Source organism: Fulvia fulva, chromosome 13 (assembly GCF_020509005.1).
Source record: "Fulvia fulva chromosome 13, complete sequence".
Classification (NCBI taxonomy): domain Eukaryota; kingdom Fungi; phylum Ascomycota; class Dothideomycetes; order Mycosphaerellales; family Mycosphaerellaceae; genus Fulvia; species Fulvia fulva.
The window spans coordinates 1,704,428-1,721,681 of NC_063024.1; the positions used below are offsets into that span (position 1 = coordinate 1,704,428).

At 53.9% G+C, this 17,254-nt stretch overlaps 8 protein-coding genes across 8 annotated transcripts; 6 read left to right on the top strand and 2 right to left on the bottom strand.

Moving 5' to 3' along the window:
• Window positions 1–191: 191 nt before the first annotated feature.
• On the top strand, window positions 192–1,427 carry CLAFUR5_14550 (Lipoyl synthase, mitochondrial; the record flags this gene model as incomplete). The annotated part of the gene is made up of 1 exon (XM_047913698.1): window positions 192–1,427. One exon carries the CDS (start codon window positions 192–194, stop codon window positions 1,425–1,427), a length of 1,236 nt encoding a protein of 411 aa, XP_047769659.1.
• A 2,739-nt stretch (window positions 1,428–4,166) lies between these two features.
• Window positions 4,167–5,744, top strand: CLAFUR5_14551 (Pre-rRNA-processing protein crb3/ipi3; the record flags this gene model as incomplete). Its single annotated transcript, XM_047913699.1, has 1 exon — window positions 4,167–5,744. The coding sequence occupies one exon, from the start codon at window positions 4,167–4,169 to the stop codon at window positions 5,742–5,744; it is 1,578 nt and encodes a 525-aa protein (XP_047769657.1).
• Window positions 5,745–5,960: 216 nt separating this feature from the next.
• Window positions 5,961–7,391, top strand: CLAFUR5_14552 (uncharacterized protein; the record flags this gene model as incomplete). The annotated part of the gene is made up of 3 exons (XM_047913700.1): window positions 5,961–7,096; window positions 7,149–7,283; window positions 7,337–7,391. 3 exons carry the CDS (start codon window positions 5,961–5,963, stop codon window positions 7,389–7,391), a joined length of 1,326 nt encoding a protein of 441 aa, XP_047769489.1.
• Window positions 7,392–8,402: 1,011 nt separating this feature from the next.
• Window positions 8,403–10,321, top strand: CLAFUR5_14553 (High-affinity glucose transporter; the record flags this gene model as incomplete). The annotated part of the gene is made up of 6 exons (XM_047913701.1): window positions 8,403–8,466; window positions 8,521–8,882; window positions 8,937–9,402; window positions 9,451–9,782; window positions 9,842–9,990; window positions 10,045–10,321. 6 exons carry the CDS (start codon window positions 8,403–8,405, stop codon window positions 10,319–10,321), a joined length of 1,650 nt encoding a protein of 549 aa, XP_047769487.1.
• A 975-nt stretch (window positions 10,322–11,296) lies between these two features.
• Window positions 11,297–12,028, bottom strand: CLAFUR5_14554 (uncharacterized protein; the record flags this gene model as incomplete). The annotated part of the gene is made up of 2 exons (XM_047913702.1): window positions 11,297–11,960; window positions 12,012–12,028. The coding sequence occupies 2 exons, from the start codon at window positions 12,026–12,028 to the stop codon at window positions 11,297–11,299; spliced, it is 681 nt and encodes a 226-aa protein (XP_047769652.1).
• Window positions 12,029–12,654: 626 nt separating this feature from the next.
• CLAFUR5_14555 (uncharacterized protein) lies at window positions 12,655–13,155 on the bottom strand (the record flags this gene model as incomplete). Its single annotated transcript, XM_047913703.1, has 1 exon — window positions 12,655–13,155. One exon carries the CDS (start codon window positions 13,153–13,155, stop codon window positions 12,655–12,657), a length of 501 nt encoding a protein of 166 aa, XP_047769651.1.
• A 634-nt stretch (window positions 13,156–13,789) lies between these two features.
• Window positions 13,790–15,019, top strand: CLAFUR5_14556 (uncharacterized protein; the record flags this gene model as incomplete). The annotated part of the gene is made up of 1 exon (XM_047913704.1): window positions 13,790–15,019. The coding sequence occupies one exon, from the start codon at window positions 13,790–13,792 to the stop codon at window positions 15,017–15,019; it is 1,230 nt and encodes a 409-aa protein (XP_047769655.1).
• Window positions 15,020–15,733: 714 nt separating this feature from the next.
• Window positions 15,734–16,988, top strand: CLAFUR5_14557 (uncharacterized protein; the record flags this gene model as incomplete). Its single annotated transcript, XM_047913705.1, has 2 exons — window positions 15,734–16,671; window positions 16,721–16,988. The coding sequence occupies 2 exons, from the start codon at window positions 15,734–15,736 to the stop codon at window positions 16,986–16,988; spliced, it is 1,206 nt and encodes a 401-aa protein (XP_047769653.1).
• Between the last annotated feature and the right edge of the window lie 266 nt (window positions 16,989–17,254).

Below are 17,254 nucleotides of genomic sequence, written 5' to 3' on the forward strand. Positions count from 1 at the left end.
AGTTGTGGTTGAGCCAGAGTTTCGGGATGTAATGCACGATCGGATAGTCGGGCCGATGACACGATCGAACAACCCTTGATGACCAACATCGAGTAGTGGTTGAACTTCTTCGAGGTGAATGTTGGACACTACGACAGCGACCTCACTTCCTCCATCACCCTCCACCTCCTCTTCCTAGACCTGCTCCCACCATGGCTTCCCTCCGAACACCCTCCCGTCGCCTCATAGCAAACGCCTTCCACGAAGTCCGGACGATACCACAGAAACGATCCTTCGCCACTACCATTGACAATACACCACCACCCGCAATGACAGCCACAGCACCGCGACAAGCGACGGCCTTTTCCGACAAGCTCAACAGTGGCCCTTCCTTCAACGACTTCGTCTCCGGCAAGAAAGATGAGCCAATGTCGAAGGAGGAACTCTACGAGATCCGGGAAGTTGAGATAGCAGGTCCCTCTGGCACTAGGCGAAAGCACACACGTCTACCATCATGGCTGAAGACACCCATACCGAGTAACGAAAACTACAAGAAGATCAAGAACGATCTTCGTGATCTAAACCTGCACACGGTCTGCGAAGAAGCCCGATGTCCGAACATCTCAGACTGCTGGGGCGGCAGCAACAAGAGCGCGGCAACAGCGACGATTATGCTCATGGGCGACACATGTACCCGTGGGTGTCGCTTCTGCTCAGTCAAAACATCGAACAAGCCGCCCCCATTAGATCCCCACGAACCCGAGAACACCGCCGAGGCATTGAAGAGATGGGGTCTGGGCTATGTTGTCCTGACATCGGTGGACCGCGACGACCTAGCAGATGGTGGCGCCCGTCACTTCGCCGAGACCATCATGAAGATCAAGCAAAAAGCCAGCCACATTCTGGTCGAAGCATTAACGGGAGACTACGCAGGAGATCTCGAGATGGTAAAGCTAGTCGCGAAGTCCGGCCTGGACGTCTATGCCCACAACGTCGAAACAACCGAAGAACTCACACCCCAAGTCCGCGACCGCCGCGCCAAGTTCCGCCAATCCCTTGCTGTCCTGAAGGCCGCAAAGGAAGCCAACCCGAACCTCATCACGAAAACTTCCATCATGCTTGGTCTGGGCGAGACGGAAGATCAGCTGTGGAGGACGCTGAAGGAGCTGAGGGCGGTGGATGTGGATGTGGTGACGTTTGGGCAGTACATGAGGCCGACGAAACGGCATATGAAGGTCGAGGAGTATGTGACGCCAGATACGTTTGAGATGTGGAGGCAACGGGCGTTGGATTTGGGGTTCTTGTACTGTGCGAGTGGGCCATTGGTGAGGAGTTCTTATAAGGCTGGCGAGGCGTTCATTGAGAATGTGTTGAAGAAGAGGGCGAGGCATAATACGCTACTCAGTGCGGAGAGCGTGGGGAAGTTTGAAGATATGCAGAGCGCATAGGGAATAAACGGCTGGGCAGGCGCTGTGAGATGGGCACCACGGCATGACTTCGTGCCAGACCGCCAGGCAATGAGGTACAAATGTTGCATAGCGCGGTGTTTTCGACTGTACATATCGCACGCTGCTGAGCACGGAGGCAGACGGTATAATCATTCCACTGTACAAAGGCACTCAACGTGTCAATTATTGCATCAGCCTCCCTTGAGGATGGTCGGCCAATTTCGGCTTCAGCAAATGCGCTACCGCGGAAGACATGGCGGGATTCATTCGTGCAAGTTGTTCTGCGACACACTGAGTTGAGCTTGTCTGCGACCGCGCCAAAAAGTCGGAATGACATCTTGTAAGCTCGTTGAGTCAAGGACTACGGAGAAATGTGTTTGCAAGACGTCAAGGAGAACACAAGGTCCACCAGACTAGCCAGGACACATCTGCCGCACAGTCTCGTGAAGGGTGCAGACGCGCCATCGCCCCGTCCGAATCACGCAACCATATCGAGACTCAGCCATGGCGATCGTCTACATACCTGTTGGCTTTCATGCGCCAGCACGACTTCCTCGCAGTTGGCTCCTCGCCTTCGCTGCGCTCTGTTCATCGTATGATTCGATCACGGATCAACGAAGTTGTGACCACCTTCCAGTCCAATGGCATCACTCTCTTGCAGCAACTGGCTGTCTTGGGAATGGCACACGAGACTGGAATTAAGCCGGGTCAACTTCTATAGAGCTGGAGTGTGCTCAAAGGTGCGATTCCTTTTGGTCGGCCGACGAGGCAGGATAGTGTGATGCAGAATCGATCGATAAGATCGTTGTCAGTGGGACAAGTTCAAGAAATTGTATGTATGGGCGAGACGTGGCCTGTCGGGCAAGAGTGTGAGGCTGAACGCTGTCTTCTCCTTTTCCCTGCGAGAAGGCGATGTAGAGTATTCGTTGAGCCCGTCATCGACAGCTCGAATGCGAGGCCGGGTCGCATTGCCAGCGACCACTATCCTGCGCCAGCCACGGTTTCCCACAACCCTTCACTGAGCTGGCTTCCGAGCCGACCGGCAGCGTCTTCTGTAAGACCGCGGGCATGTATGACAGCCTAGAGGACTCGTTTACGAACGTAATGTCCGTCAATCATTCTCTTAATGACGCACTGCCCTCCTCTATCACCTTCTCCACCGGGCGCCTTTGGACGCCTCGTGAGATCATGAACGCATCGCGAAGCAAATCGGATGTAGTCAGCCCGGTAGACAGCCCAATAACAGCAGCATGGACTTGAACTTGCGTAGCTCCAAACATCTAACACTTTGTGCTGTCTTTGATTTTACGGTAATTTTGCAGAACGTGCGCATTTCCGAGCTCAGCAACCACACTCGCGTAGTTCCTTGGTTATCCATACGGTACAACGGCGCAGGCGGTTCGACCATCGTTCGATCGAGAATGATCCTAGGTCACCTGGTCGATCCAATTGATGGAATTCCGGTAAGCGCAAACACAAGAATCAGGCACCTCGCGCGGCGTAACATGCTTCATGCTAACAAATCTCGGCTCTCCGTTATGCCACATGAGCCAATAGCACATACCAACACATCACTTCGACGTCTGACGTTCCCGTAACGTGGCCAGTATGAACTGAATACCGCGATATGTCTTGTGCGGAAGGAGTGCCTGTATCTGATTGAGTGTTAGGCGTTGGTGTCGAAGTTGTGTTGCCATATTCTCCTCTTCAGCAGACCACGTGACGCATCTGGCTTGCCGCACTCCTCCGTCCTGCAAGCGGAGACGATAAAGGCGGCCCCTACAAGCTGTCACGGTGCGTTTCAGCTGCATGGCGGTATCTTTGGGTAGGCTTCCTTTATCGTGCAGCTATCGAAGTAGGTCATCATCTTGATCAGTCCACGGTGCTTTGCTCAATGAAGCGTTCGCAGTGTTGGTCACTTTCGGCGAGAGTGCACGGAGGTATCGGGTCATGACAGAATGCGTGTCGCGATTCAGTGAAGCAGCGATCTTTGACCCAGGGACATCTGCAGCATGTAGTGTCAAGATTTGACGATCCTCCTCGATGCTGAATGGGATGGACGTCTTTCGATGGTAACGTTCAAGCTTCGACTCTGGTCTGTGAAGTAACTTTTTGGAAATGTGATTCTTGACGGAATCGTAGGTCCTTCCAAGATGTGTTGCCATATCGGGGTCCGTAATTCCAGCCTTCCGCAGACGCACCAGCTCGTCCTCCTCCGCTTTGGTCCACTTCGCGTACGTTCGTTGTCTCGGGCCCGTCAGCAGAGGCCGTACGGGGACAGATCGCACTGCATTGACATCTCCGTCCTCCGCAGCGGCAGCAGGTGCAGCAAATGGAGTGTCGAGGTCAATGCTGATCGTGTGCGTGGCGGACGAAAGGCACGGCAATGTCGTGGTTGTGTGGCATCTTTGATCGATGCTGACATTGATTCCTGAGAACAAGAAAAACTTTCGCGCAGCAGGCCATGACGGAAATCTAGTGAGGGATCTGTTCGCACTCAATACATGTATTAGCAGCCCCATTCGTGTGTGTCATTGGTAGCCACCAGGGATGTGTTGTTGCTCGGACGCGCCTTCCGTCCAACGGTCCAAGATTACTGGCCGGATAAAATCCGGCCGATATGATCCAGCTAGTCCCAGACGGGCCATCAATATCCGTACCTTCTCGGATGTCTCTTTCTCGGACTTTTTCCGACGACCTGATGAAGATCATCAAACAACACATCGACAAAAACGCCAAATGCTCACCGAGTCCTTCATAGCCTCTGTGGGCGTGTCCGCCAAGGCCGCTGGCACCAACGTGGCCAAAGATGCGACCATTCTCCTGCACGAGTACCAGCCACTATCACAGCAGCGAGCAATTTACAAAAAGTCTGCAACGCCGCGGAATTGTCTTGCAGTGAGCGAGACTCATATCTTCGCAGCGCAGGCCGACAAAGCTGCTGTGCATGTGTACAACCGAGCAAAGGGAAACCAGGAAGCTACTGTGCCCTTCACGGAGCGCATCTCCTCCATCGCATTGGCTTGCGATGATTCTGTACTGATCATTGGAACTGTCGAGGGCAGGGTCTTTCTGTGGGAGATATGTACAGGACGACAGGTGACCACTGGACAGTTGCATCTTCAAGCTGTGACCGCATTAGCAGTTGACCCAACATCGAATTTTCTGCTTTCGGCGTCCAAGGATTCGACAGTGCTCGTGTGGTCGATACCAGCATTGCTCTCGTTCTCGAGCATCAACATAGTCTCTCAGCTCCGCACATTTGATTCTCACCATTCGGAAGTGGTTACGTTGGCTGTAGGCCACAGCTCATCGCGCTGCAATATTGCAGTGACTGCTTCCAAGGACAAGACGTGCTTGGTATGGGATTACCACACTGGCAACCTCTTGCGAACCTATCTGCTGCCGGATGTGCCACTCAGCATCGCACTGGATCCAGCCGATCGTGCTGTCTATATCGGGTACGAGGACGGTAGCCTCCAACAGCTAGACCTCTACACTGCTCCAAGCGGTGCATTGGACGCTGTACAAAATGCAGCAGATGCCACTACGCCGCTCTTGACACCTAACTCGTCACGATGGAAGCTACAAGATACGACACACGGGCCTGCTTTGAGTCTCAGTGTTTCTTTTGATGGCAGCGTTGTGACTTCTGGCCACCAGTCAGGCACTGTGGTGGCGTGGGATACTGCCCGAGGTAACTTCATCTCGTCTGTAGTACAGCCACCGCTGCCTGGTCCGGTGAATAACCTCTCTTTCTTACCAGTGGATGGATTTGGCAGGAGAGATGGCTCAAGCACAACCAAGGCTGTCGAAATCGTGAAGCCAAAATTCGGTGCATTTGACAGTGGTGGTAGTGGCACAGTACCCGGCAACTACACGATCAAGACGCAATTCGCTTCGTCGCTTACATTTTCGGACAACGTGGAGCCTTCGAGTAGCTTCATCGCTGCTTTGACGGCGCCGATGTTTCCTACTGCTCTGCTGGATGAAGGTCTTGCCGAGCTTGCATCCTGGAACAGTGCGCCAGCCCGCGGGTCAGACCACAAAGAGCATGAAGGTGACGATTCTATGGCCCTCGACAATGCAGCCGACAAACCCAACGCGCCCAGTGTCGAGGACGAAAATACTGATCTGAAACGCCAGGTCGCAGCATTAAGAAGAGTGCAGCAGAAGACATTTGAAAAGATGGACAAGCTCAACCTTGAGAAGAAGGGGCTATTGCAAAGGGAGCAAAAGAGACTAGCCAGCAAGGCCATCAGGAACTCCAATGGCCATGTCAAAGCTGACACTTCAAGTGACGAAGACATGGGTTGACGGAGAAATGCTACATTAATCACGGCAGACCACGATACTGCAAAGTTTGAAAGTCTTCAAAGACAAAGTCGATGACCCAGCGACGCCACAAGCTGCAGGCTTGGCAGCACGAGGCATGCAAGGACACTCGAACAGGAAATTTCGACCAAGGGCGACGGCAGCATTCCTGATCCCCGCCTCCACAGCCACGTATTTGTTTTGCGTTTCGTCGATGGAATGCTCAGTACACTCAACTTGTCGCGACATCGAGAAACAATCTTTCACAGACACTATCGTGAGGCACTGGTTGCACCGACCATCGATCGTTACATCTTGGATTCATCGTTTCTAGTCAGGCCAGATTTCAGTATGGGGTTCCGTCATTTCACTGCCGTATTGGCAACATCAGCACTTGTTTTTCAAGTCGAAGCGCGCCATGTACTGAAGGGAGCACCGTACAGACACGAAGCAGTCGAGCTCGATCGAAGACAAGGAGGACCATTGATTCCAGTTTCACAAGAGCCAGCAGCAGTGGTGGCGACCACACCTCCACCGATCCTTACATTCGTTACGCCATCGCCTGGAGCATCGCCTGTAGCCGTGACAGAGCAGAGCCAACTCGTGGACTCCTTCGTACCGCAATTCACACTATGCGATCTGCCACCTCAGGCAGTCTATCCCGTCACCCCTTTGCCTTCGATTACCACCATGAGCGCACCTTGGAGAAACAACTCAATCTCGATACCACCAGGTAACGGAACATGCACCACCATCTACAGCCCGACTCAGACCATGGTCTGCACCACAACGTTGACTGGGCTTGTCACTAAATACACAGTCAGCCACTGTAGCCAAGACATCACCTTTTCGACAGAGTATGGTGCTGTGCTTGCGTCGCCAACAGTGACTGCTGAAGCCGCCTCTGGTGCGATTGGAAGTGCCTTGGTCACGCCAGCGCCGACACTCCAGCGGTTGACCACATACTATCTCGCGCCATGGCAAGCCGTCACCGCCGGCATTGCCCCCGAAGAAGTCGCGCTCAAAGTGTGCGCAACATACGCCAACGGCACAGAGGAGTGCATCAGACAGTATGAGGTCTGGCACACGTCGCTTATTACTTCGACGGCCACTACAACCACATCGGTCAATATCTCAACCACGATTCACGGCCTCTCGCAACTTATTGTCGAGACTTTTGTCGCCAATGTCACGGCGCAAGTGACGACTTTCAGCATGGCCACCAACATGGAGCTCGAGTACAAGACGGAGATTGAGACGACCGAAAGAGAGACTGCTACACCCACTACTGCGCCCACAAGCTATATGACCGTGACTCTCGAGAATGCGACACCAAGCAGCAGCGGTGATACAACGTAAGTCATCAGGCGATCCCCAACGAAGTGCTGGCACTAACGACTTCATCAGCATGACTAGAACATCGACCATCCGACTGACTCGCAGCACAACCGTATACGTTGGTACGAGCACTTCCACTGTGCCCGATGGAGTTCTACCCACACCAGCCGCAGACGCAGAGGATGGCGCCTTCCCAACGCCGACGTAAGTCGTTTTGCCATTCATGACCTCGGTACTTATAGCTGACAACTGCACAGTGAATCTGTAGACTGGGTTGACTTGCTCGGTATACCAGCCGCGAGGAAGGAGTAGGAAGGAGTGAGAAGGGCGTATGGTTGTGTTTTCAGTCTTATTGTATTCTCTTGTGCAACGCCGGTCGTACCGCTTTCTTGATCAGCTCAACATCACACATCTCACTTTCCACTTTCTTTCCTGAGTCACTAGTGCCTCCGTCCAGACGGACGCAAGAGAACACAAAGCTCGCACTCGCTTCCTGCAGACGTAGTGCAACGATCGGTGAGGTGAGGAAAAGGTTCTCACGCTTTCTGATTAGAGCCAAGCCAGCCGTTGCGTGGCTCCACAATGGCGTCGTGGCTTGCAGGGATGTCTTTGTGGAGAGAGTTTCGCTTTCAGCTTCGCTTTCACTGCTTCTTTCATGACTTCATCGCGGCAGCACACATGGCCATCACGAGGAAGATGATGCTTGTCGGACTTGGCGTCGTGGCATGTTGCGATGGCGAAGGGAACCCTTGGAACCTGTCGCAATGTAGGAGAACGTGAATGGAAGGCACGTCAAGATCCTTGTCGCAGCGATGCAACACACCCCGCAAAGGATGCAAGCCACGAGCAACAAGGAGCAAGAACGCTGCGTCGGTACGAAGTACAGCGCCAAAGAGCCAACAGCAGCTTGGCGACGACCTGGGTGGATGTTAGTTGGTGTCTTGGCCGGTGAATGAGAGGCCAAGAAGGTCGGCTACTCCAGCATCCTCCCGGTGTGGGGAGTGGAGAGGCACATGGGCTGGAAAGGTTAAAGATATGCCATTCACTGCACCGTCTTCATTGGAGACGCTCTCGGATCCCGGCAAGTGTGGAGGCGGGCGCGGAGGTCACGATGGACGGCAGCTGCGCGCCATGTGCACGACGGTTCAGCTTCAGCTCGTGCAGCACGGCCGTTGTCCTTTAATGCTTGCACCTCCCCAAGCCGCGGACCGCGTCCCTCTCTTTGAACCTCTTCTTCCTTGTTCTCGCGTGCAACCCACTTCACATTGACAACACAGCACACACGCCCACTGTACTGACCACAACCACCACCCACCGGCAACCATGTGGAAGGTCGGCAACATCTACGTGATCACAGCCGTCGCCGTCATTGGCGGCGGTCTGTTTGGTGAGCACCACAGTCGCGGATAGCAATATGCGCACAGCTGACTCGAGACATCAGGCTTCGACATCTCATCCATGAGCGCCGTCATTGGCACTCGCGCTTACCTCTGCTACTTCAACCAAGGTCCACGAGGTCCACCCTACAACAATGATCTTGAGTGCTCTGGCCCCACCGCCTCTGTCCAAGGTGGCATCACCGCCGCCATGCCTGCGGGCTCCTGGCTCGGCGCACTCGTGTCTGGCTACCTGTCTGATATCTTCGGCCGCAAGAAGAGTATCATGATTGGCTGTGTCATCTGGGTCATTGGCTCCACCATCATCTGCGCTTCTCAGAACATCGGCATGCTCATCGCTGGTCGTATCATCAACGGGTTCTGTGTTGGTATCGAGTCCGCTCAGGTGCCTGTGTACGTGTCTGAGGTATGGCATCTTCCCACGACGAGAAGCAGACAGGACAGCGCTGACCATCACTAGATCGCACCACCTTCCAAGAGAGGCCGACTCGTGGCCTTCCAACAATGGGCCATCACCTGGGGCATCCTCATCCTTTACTACATCTCCTACGGCGCTTCCTTCATCGGCGGTCAAGATTCGACCAACTACAGCACCACCGTCTTCCGCCTACCATGGGGTCTTCAGATGCTGCCCGCCGTCCTCCTCTTCTGCGCCATGTTCTTTCTCCCCGAGTCGCCTCGTTGGCTGGCACGCAAGGACCGCTGGGAGGACTGCCACGCTGTTCTCACCTTGGTGCATGGCAAAGGCAACCCGGACAGCCCACTCGTCAGGCAAGAGCTTAGCGACATCCGCGAGATGGCAGAGTTCGAGGCACGCAACAAGGATGTCACGTACTGGGAGCTGTTCACGCCCAAGTACATCAATCGCACCCACATCGGAGTTTTCACTCAGATTTGGTCGCAGTTGACGGGCATGAATGTCATGAGTAAGTCACCTCCACGCTTTCCCCACGCGCTGTGCTAATACAAGACAGTGTACTACATTACCTACGTCTTCGCCATGGCAGGCTATGAGGGCAACGCCAACCTTCTTGCCTCCTCGATCCAGTACATTATCAATGTCCTCATGACCGTCCCGGCGCTGATCTGGCTTGATCGATGGGGACGACGTCCGACCCTCATCATCGGCGCGGCCTTGATGACAACCTGGATGTTCGCCAATGCTGGCATTCTCGCGACGCACGGTGAGGTCGTGCCCGGCGGTCTGAACGGTGTTGCGGCTGTCAGTATGAGGTTGAGCGGAGCTCCTGCCAAAGGCTTGATCGCCTGCACATACCTGTTCGTGGCCAGCTTTGCTCCGACTTGGGTAAGAATGACCCATATTGTTCAACTTGCTGGCAATGATAATGCTAATGCTTCCGCTAGGGTCCTGTGTCTTGGGTGTATCCTCCAGAGCTGTTTCCTCTTCGCGTTCGTGGCAAAGCAGTCGCATTCTCCACCTCTGCAAACTGGGCCTTCAACACCGCCCTCGGTGCCTTCGTCCCGCCATCATTCGTCAACATCCGCTGGAAGACGTAAGCAATCCCTTCTCCCCCTTGTGCTTCACGCAACACTAACACATCCCTCAGATACATCGTCTTCGGTGTCTTTGGTCTTTGCATGCTCATCCACACCATCTTCATGTTCCCCGAAACCGCTGGCAAGACCCTCGAAGAAATCGAGCTCATCTTCGAAGACCCGAACGGCATTCCGTACATCGGTACCCCGGCTTGGAAGACGAAGGTCGACTACAGCAAGGCACGAGCTATCGAGCGTGGCGAGCTCACGCGCGAGGGCAAGCTGCATCATGATGATCAGAGTCCGGTGAGAGTCACCGAGGAGCCGAAGAGGCAGGAGAGCGTCTAAGTGGGGTGATACGATCAACGCGATGAGATGGGATGCGATAAGAAGTCTTGTGCGTTGCGCACAGTAGCTCAGAATATCAGACGAATGATAATGACGTGACAAGGTTGATCACGAAAATTTGCTCGAGCAATACCGTTTTCACAAGACCGCTGGTCACGTACGCAATGCCTTGAACGCGACAGAGCTTACACGATCTGCGGAGGGTGTGCGATACACGACGCGCTGACATCGTAAATAGTCCTTCGAGTCATACCAATCCCATCGCGGAGCTGTCTATATAAGCAAGAGCATCAGCGCCACAGACTCTATGGAAAGTACGAAAGGCATGCGATGCACAAGGCGCCGCTGTGTACGAAATGGCTCGAGCAGTACCATCTCCACAAGAGTTCTGGTTGCGGACACAAGAGCTTCGATGCGACAGAACTTGGACAGCCTGCGGAGGGCATGCAATGCACAAGGCGGTGTTGAGGATGGAATTGTTTGGGTCATACGGTTCTCAAGACAGGGGTGTTCGTGACGGTTGATGGAGCGGTGCGATGCAAGGAACGCATATGGTGGAGAGCGTGCAGTGCATAAGGCGCTGTTGAGGACGAATTGGTGCGAGTAATACCGTGCTTAAGGCGAGGGAGGGTGTTCACGATGGGTGATGAAGCAGTGCGGTCGAGGGAACGGATATGTTGGAGAGCATGCAATATACGACGCGATCATACTACCTCCATCACTAATCTGTCACTACCAGTCGACGATGAGATGCATTAGTAGTCACAGACACAGGTGAGAGCACACAATACACGAAGCGGTTGTCAAGAGGAAACTTAATTGCTCGCATGAACGCTACAATAAGGACGCAACATTCTGATCAATCAAAGCATCCTCTCAACCCCCACAGTCCCCATCCTCCCCTAGACATGTGGGTAAAGTATTATCAACATCAACATAAATGCCGCCCGATCCAGGATCGCTTGGCGTTGAGTATCAATAATAGCGGCCGAGCCGCGCTACCTTCTCCTTCCAGAGCTTCGCCGGGTCTGCGCCATAAGGACACCACATCGTCTTGGCGCGGCGACGACGTGGTGGTTCCTCGACGTCCCCAACAGCAGAGTCGCGACGCTTGCGCTTGCGACTTGGTGACTGCTGCTGCTGCTCTGCCTCCTCGTCCACGGTCTCGTCGGCTAGGCGGACTGTGGAATTGGGGCGGGGATGGACGCGGTGGGCGATACCGCTTCCACGCTCCTCTCCCTCCTCACTCTGCTCACGCTCAACCTCATCGGGTGGGAAGAACGCATTGCAGGCGCGGAGCTTGCGGCGCGCCTTGAGGAGCGCACCGAAGATATTCGCCTCCACGTTAACACCAGCGCTGGTGCGCTGTGTGGGGAGGTCGACGGTGGTGTCGTTGCGACGGAGCGCGACGAAATGGCAGTACTCCGACAGGATCGCGTCCTTGGCCTCGGGATGTGTGGCGAGATCAGAGGCCTCTGCGAGGAGACGCAGTTGGCCACTGAAGGCGGCGCTGCGAGCGGAGTCGGCGAGGTCGTTACCGTTTTTGGGCTGGTAGACGAAGTCGGCCCAGATGGTGTACAAGCCGCGGACGACGACGGGCATGGCCATGTCGGGCTTGGTGCCGCTCACGGTGGAAGGCCTTGCTACGGTTTTAGTGGGATGTTGTGAAGGCAGTGGAAGGGTGGCTTACATTGGCAAGGAGTACATTCTTGCGTTGGAAATGGCTCTTTTGGGGAGTTTTCCTGGGTTGTCGAAAGTTGTCGTGGGTTGGAAATGGCTCTTTTGGGGAGATTTCCGAGTTGTGGAAAGTTGTCGTGGTCGGTTCTGAGGCTAGCAGAAGCAGTGGTGTGTGGTGTGGTTGGTGTTGTTGTGGTCTGAAGTGTTGTTGATGTTGAAAAACGGAGTTTTTCGAATAATTCAGACGATGGTGTGAGTGTAGAGAAGAGGAGAATTGTAGAGAGGAAAGAGATTCTTAAAGGACTTTGCTGAGGACAGCACCATGACAAGCTCATAGGACGATACCTACTAATACGGAGGACGTTGCTGTGGAGGTAAGCATAGTCATATGGCGACATGGACCTCATACAGCGCGACTGGGTCCGGATACGTGAAAGAGAAAGTGAAAGTGAGGACAGATGAAACAAAGTCAGGCTGTGAGCCAAGACATATCAGTGCAGTGCAGCCAAATGACAATTTTGACTTTCGCCTCAAGGATAGAGGTTCGTAACGAGCTAACTTACCTTGAAGCTCATAAGCAAAATCGGACATCACCTCTGAGAAAGTATCGCATAGGCATGCCGACCTACCCCTGAGGGAGTCATCGGTCATCGGGATTACTTGAAATCCATGGACAAGTTCGTGTCACAGTTGAAGGTAATCTCGGGATATGCATTGTGCAATGCCTTGTTGATGTTGTACTGGTTGTCCTGGCTCATGTTGGACACTATTGTGAGCTTGGTGTTCTTGTTTTTGCTTGAGCCGCTGCACTTGAGTCTCTTGAGATCGTAGATCGCGGAGACTTTGGACTTGATCTCGGGGCATCGGTCGCCGCCAAGGTAAGGACGACCAACCACTACCTGGTAGATTGATTCATTCATATTCCATGTGCTCTGGTAGCCTTTGCAGGAGCTTTGGTCGGCGGCGATTTCGCCGCGTGCCTCGAGGGCAGGTGCCGGCGCGGCCAGCGCGCCTGTGAGGGTGAGTGCGAAGAGGATTGTAGTGGAAAGCATCTTATCGGTTGCTTGTATCCGGGAAGTATCGATCGGGAATTTGAGAGTCTGGTTCTTTGTGGGTTTGTGCGTTTTTGCGACTCTGCGGTCGAACTGGGCGCACATTGCACTTATACCGTGTGGCGCTTGGCAGACAGTCGGAACAATAGCTTTGCCCTAATAAAGGACGGCAGCAGGAATAGCAGGACTAAAAGGAGTATACAAAGGCAGGTGGCGGTCTCTTTGTGACATTGTTCGCCCGCAGCGGTCTCGACCAGACGGAGGCCTCGTGACAACGCCGGTGCACATTCAGCACGGCCAATGTTCCGAGGCGACAGATGCGATCCGTGCGCGCAGTAGAGCGAAGAGCTGCCGAAGATGCAAGGCACTTGTATCCACGAGCTGCTCATCACTCTATGCTTGGGGTATGCGACCAGGAAGACCAGTTTCCGAGTTGCAGAGGGCAGCCCACCATGATCTAAGGTCTCAAGATCTCAAGGTCACGGTTGCTGCAACGTATGGCGCATATGTGATAGTCTCTTCGAGGCCGTGCCCAGAAACGGGTCGTGAATGACACCTAGCTTGATCGCGGCCACGTCCACTGTGCGAAGTTGCCTTGTTCGCAGCCGTGAACGAAAGGGCACCCTGACCTTTCAGCACTTCTCAGCATTACGCAGACTTGGCCAGTAGCTCAACAACAAGATACGACTCGTTGCGATCTCTAGTCATAAAGATGCAGCTCGACTCCGTATCCAACACAATGCGATCAACTGACAGCGAACTTCAACAAGCGACCTTGACGGTCACGCCCACTGGCCTGGAGAATACAGCCGCACTTTCAGCGTTCCCAGCCGAGCTCGTAGAGCAGATTGCTGAGCATACCGCGACTCGAGCTGATTTGAAGGCATTGCGACTGATATGCCGCAACATCGCCTCCAAGACCCAGCGTGTCTACGCCAGGAGGCTCTTCGAGCAGCAGGCATACTTCCTCAATTGCCTCGAGAGCATCGAGATCGGTCTGGCTTTGTCGAAGCATCACGCCTTCGCACCTTTTGTCAAAGAGATCTGCTTCTTGGTCGAGGATGTCCGGTACCTCAAGAGCTCGATGTCTCCGCGCAGGAAGCAACACAAGTCCACAGCACAAGCGAATACCAAGCGAGCCCGATGTCTGCATGAGCTTCTTTCCAACTTCAAGAATTGTGGTAATTTGAAAGCTGTCAAAGTCATAGACATGAAGTGCCCAGGTCCACGGCCGGTGAAAATGCCCGATGTCGACTGGAGAGCCAAATACCGTGGTTGGGACTGCTGGGGCATCATGAGCCAGTCGCCTGTCAAGACCATCAGCAGCGCCATGCCGCGAGGAATGAAGCTCGACGCATTCTGCACGGACGCCAGAAAGTGGAACCCGAATGTAGCAAGCCTTGACTACATCCCTTTCTTCGAGACTTTGCAGCACTTGGACCTCAGAGTCAGCAACGCTGACTACAGCCCCAATCTTGCCCACGCCATAGCTGGCTCACGGATCCCAGCGGCAGCTAGACGACTCAAGAGCCTCAGGATCGCGGTCCATCGCTTCGAATTCGAACGTTGGTCGCGGCACAGCACACCCGGCCTCATCGAGCTGCTGATCGAGGAAACCATGCCATGCCTAGATACTCTGGTGCTGGAGGGAAGCAATGCCAGGTGCCAGGACATGTTTGAGTTTGTAAAGCGTCACCGGATATTGAAAGAGGTCGTTCTCCACAATGTGTTCCTTCATCACATTGCAGCATTTCTCGCGCCGGACGACGTGATCGAGACATTCATGGCCAATGTCTTCCCTGGGTTTGACGCGGAGGAGGGCCACGTTTACGATCGAGTCCAACGAGACCGGGACCTGGTGCATCTGACACTTGCTGCGTTTAATGTCAACTACGAGGGCGGAGTCCGCGTCACTACAGCGCAAGATGCGGCTTACTCGAGGATCGCTGACTCCGTTTGGAGAGTATAGGCGCTGTCGTAGTGCTGTTCGGGATAAGTAGCCTGACTGCGGAAGTTTGGAGGCATACCATGCCTTGAATGGACCTTTTAAAGCGCGGTCGCCGATGTTCATGAAGAGAAGATGCTCCGGACGAGGAAGGAATGCGGCGAAAGGCGTGGCAGATCTGAGACTTGGAGCTAAACTTGAAGTGTCTGAAGCTACTGAGATAGTCTGGGTCTGTATGTCACACATCTCCCTTCGAACCATCATTCCTAACCCATCTCAAATCCACCATCCTGCACTGCTCTTGCATTACTCTCACACCTGTATTCAGCCGCCAAGAAGAGCCATGCTGCTCAAAGCGAAATCAGGAAGTGATCTGCGCTCGCCATCGCATTTAGCCGACAACAGCAGCGTGAGCAGTACATCATCAACGCGCGAACATCATGAATCCCCTCTCAGCAATATACGACTGACGACGCTCGGCAGAATTTAGAGCTTCTCGGTAGTAAGTGATATCCTTTCATAAAGATACAAGAGGCGACAAGGTAGGCGACTCATCTTTCCTGTACTACAAGTCCATTTCTGGCGATGTTCTTCCCTTCGAACATTGTTGTCCTCCTCTCCCTCCTCTCCTCTCCTGTCCGCAGTGCCTTTGCCCTCCCGTGGGCTACATACATCCACAATGATGGGTATCCTACGCCTAACCCACCCGATGGCCACTGGGTCGACACCTGGACCTCCATGCCCCAACTGACCGAACCCGCCAACCTCCCTCCTCAACCCTTCAACCAGACCGACTTAGTCTTCTTCAACACAACCCTCCGCCAAACCTTTCACATCACTACACCATCCACTTACCTCCGTCTCCGCCTCTCCAACGCCTTCGGTGGTGCAAACCTTCCCATCACAGCCGCTACAATCGCCGTCCCATTGGCATCGGGAATTGGGAATGGAAACTTGACAGGCTCGAGTCTCATCAATACCACGACTGTCCAGCATCTCACCTTTTCAGGAGAAGCGGAGATATCGATTCCGCCAGGGGCGCTGGCTGTGTCTGACCCGATCTACTTTCCCGTGCACGCGAATCAAATCTTATCCATATCGCTATACCTCGCCAATGGACAATCAACTCAAAGCATCACGTCCCATCCCGGCTCCCGAACCTCCTCCTACCTTTCCCGCGGGGACTGGACAGCGTCCAAGAATCTAACAGATTCTTCCACACAAGAAGTATTCCACTGGTACTTCATCTCCGCCCTCGAAGCTTGGTCCGAGCCTGCCGTGTCGAGCTTTGTAGTAGTAGGCGATAGCATCACCGATGGACGTAGTTCCTACAACAACGCCAATGGTCGCTGGACAGATCTCCTCTTCAACCGTCTGCACTACCACTCGTCCTCAACCAACAACCCGGCGCTGGGCAACATCGCAGTATCGAACCAAGCCGCAGGAGGGAACCGCGTTTTGGCGGACGGCGCGGGACCCTCAGCGTTGAGTAGGATTGAACGAGATGTGATTGCACACCCTGGGGTGAAGTACGCGATGACTCTTGAGGGTGTTAATGATATCGGGACTGCAATGGCTACGATGGAAGCGCAGCGGGTGGTGGGCGATGCCTTGATTCAGGCGTATAAGCAGATGTTCACAAGGATGCATACGGCGGGTATTGCGGTGTTTGGGGGGTACGATCACGCCGTTTGGGTGTAAGAATTCGACGTTGCAGCCGTATAGTAATCCGCTGAGGGAGGAGACAAGGATGAGGGTGAACGAGTGGATTAGAGGGAGTGTTGGGATGGCTGGAGGGTTTGATGGTCTGGTCGACTTCGATGAAGTGATGAAGAATCCGATAAATTCGACGGAGATGAATCCGCTGCTGAACTCAGGGGATTGTCTTCATCCTAATCCTGAGGGATACCAGGTCATGGCTGATGCGTTTCCGGTAGAGCTGTTTGAGAAGCTTGAAAAAGGGAGTGAGTACATTTGTGTAGTACCTGATTGAGACATAACGACAGCACTTCGTCACAATACAGTAACAAAAAGAAAATTCGACCCAGGTCAGAGACTCTCACGAATCTCGTTCCTTCCGGTCACTTACCGCCTCATCTCGGACCACACATGGAAGTAGTGATGGAGACGTCTGAGCATCAATCATGCATGAAGCCGGCTGGCTCAGTTCAGCTGGTGTCCATTTGGGTGTCTTGTCCACTAACTACCTCTTTCGCAATGTCGGATGTGCATCTCGTCGCACTGCTGTTCTCAAAGGGT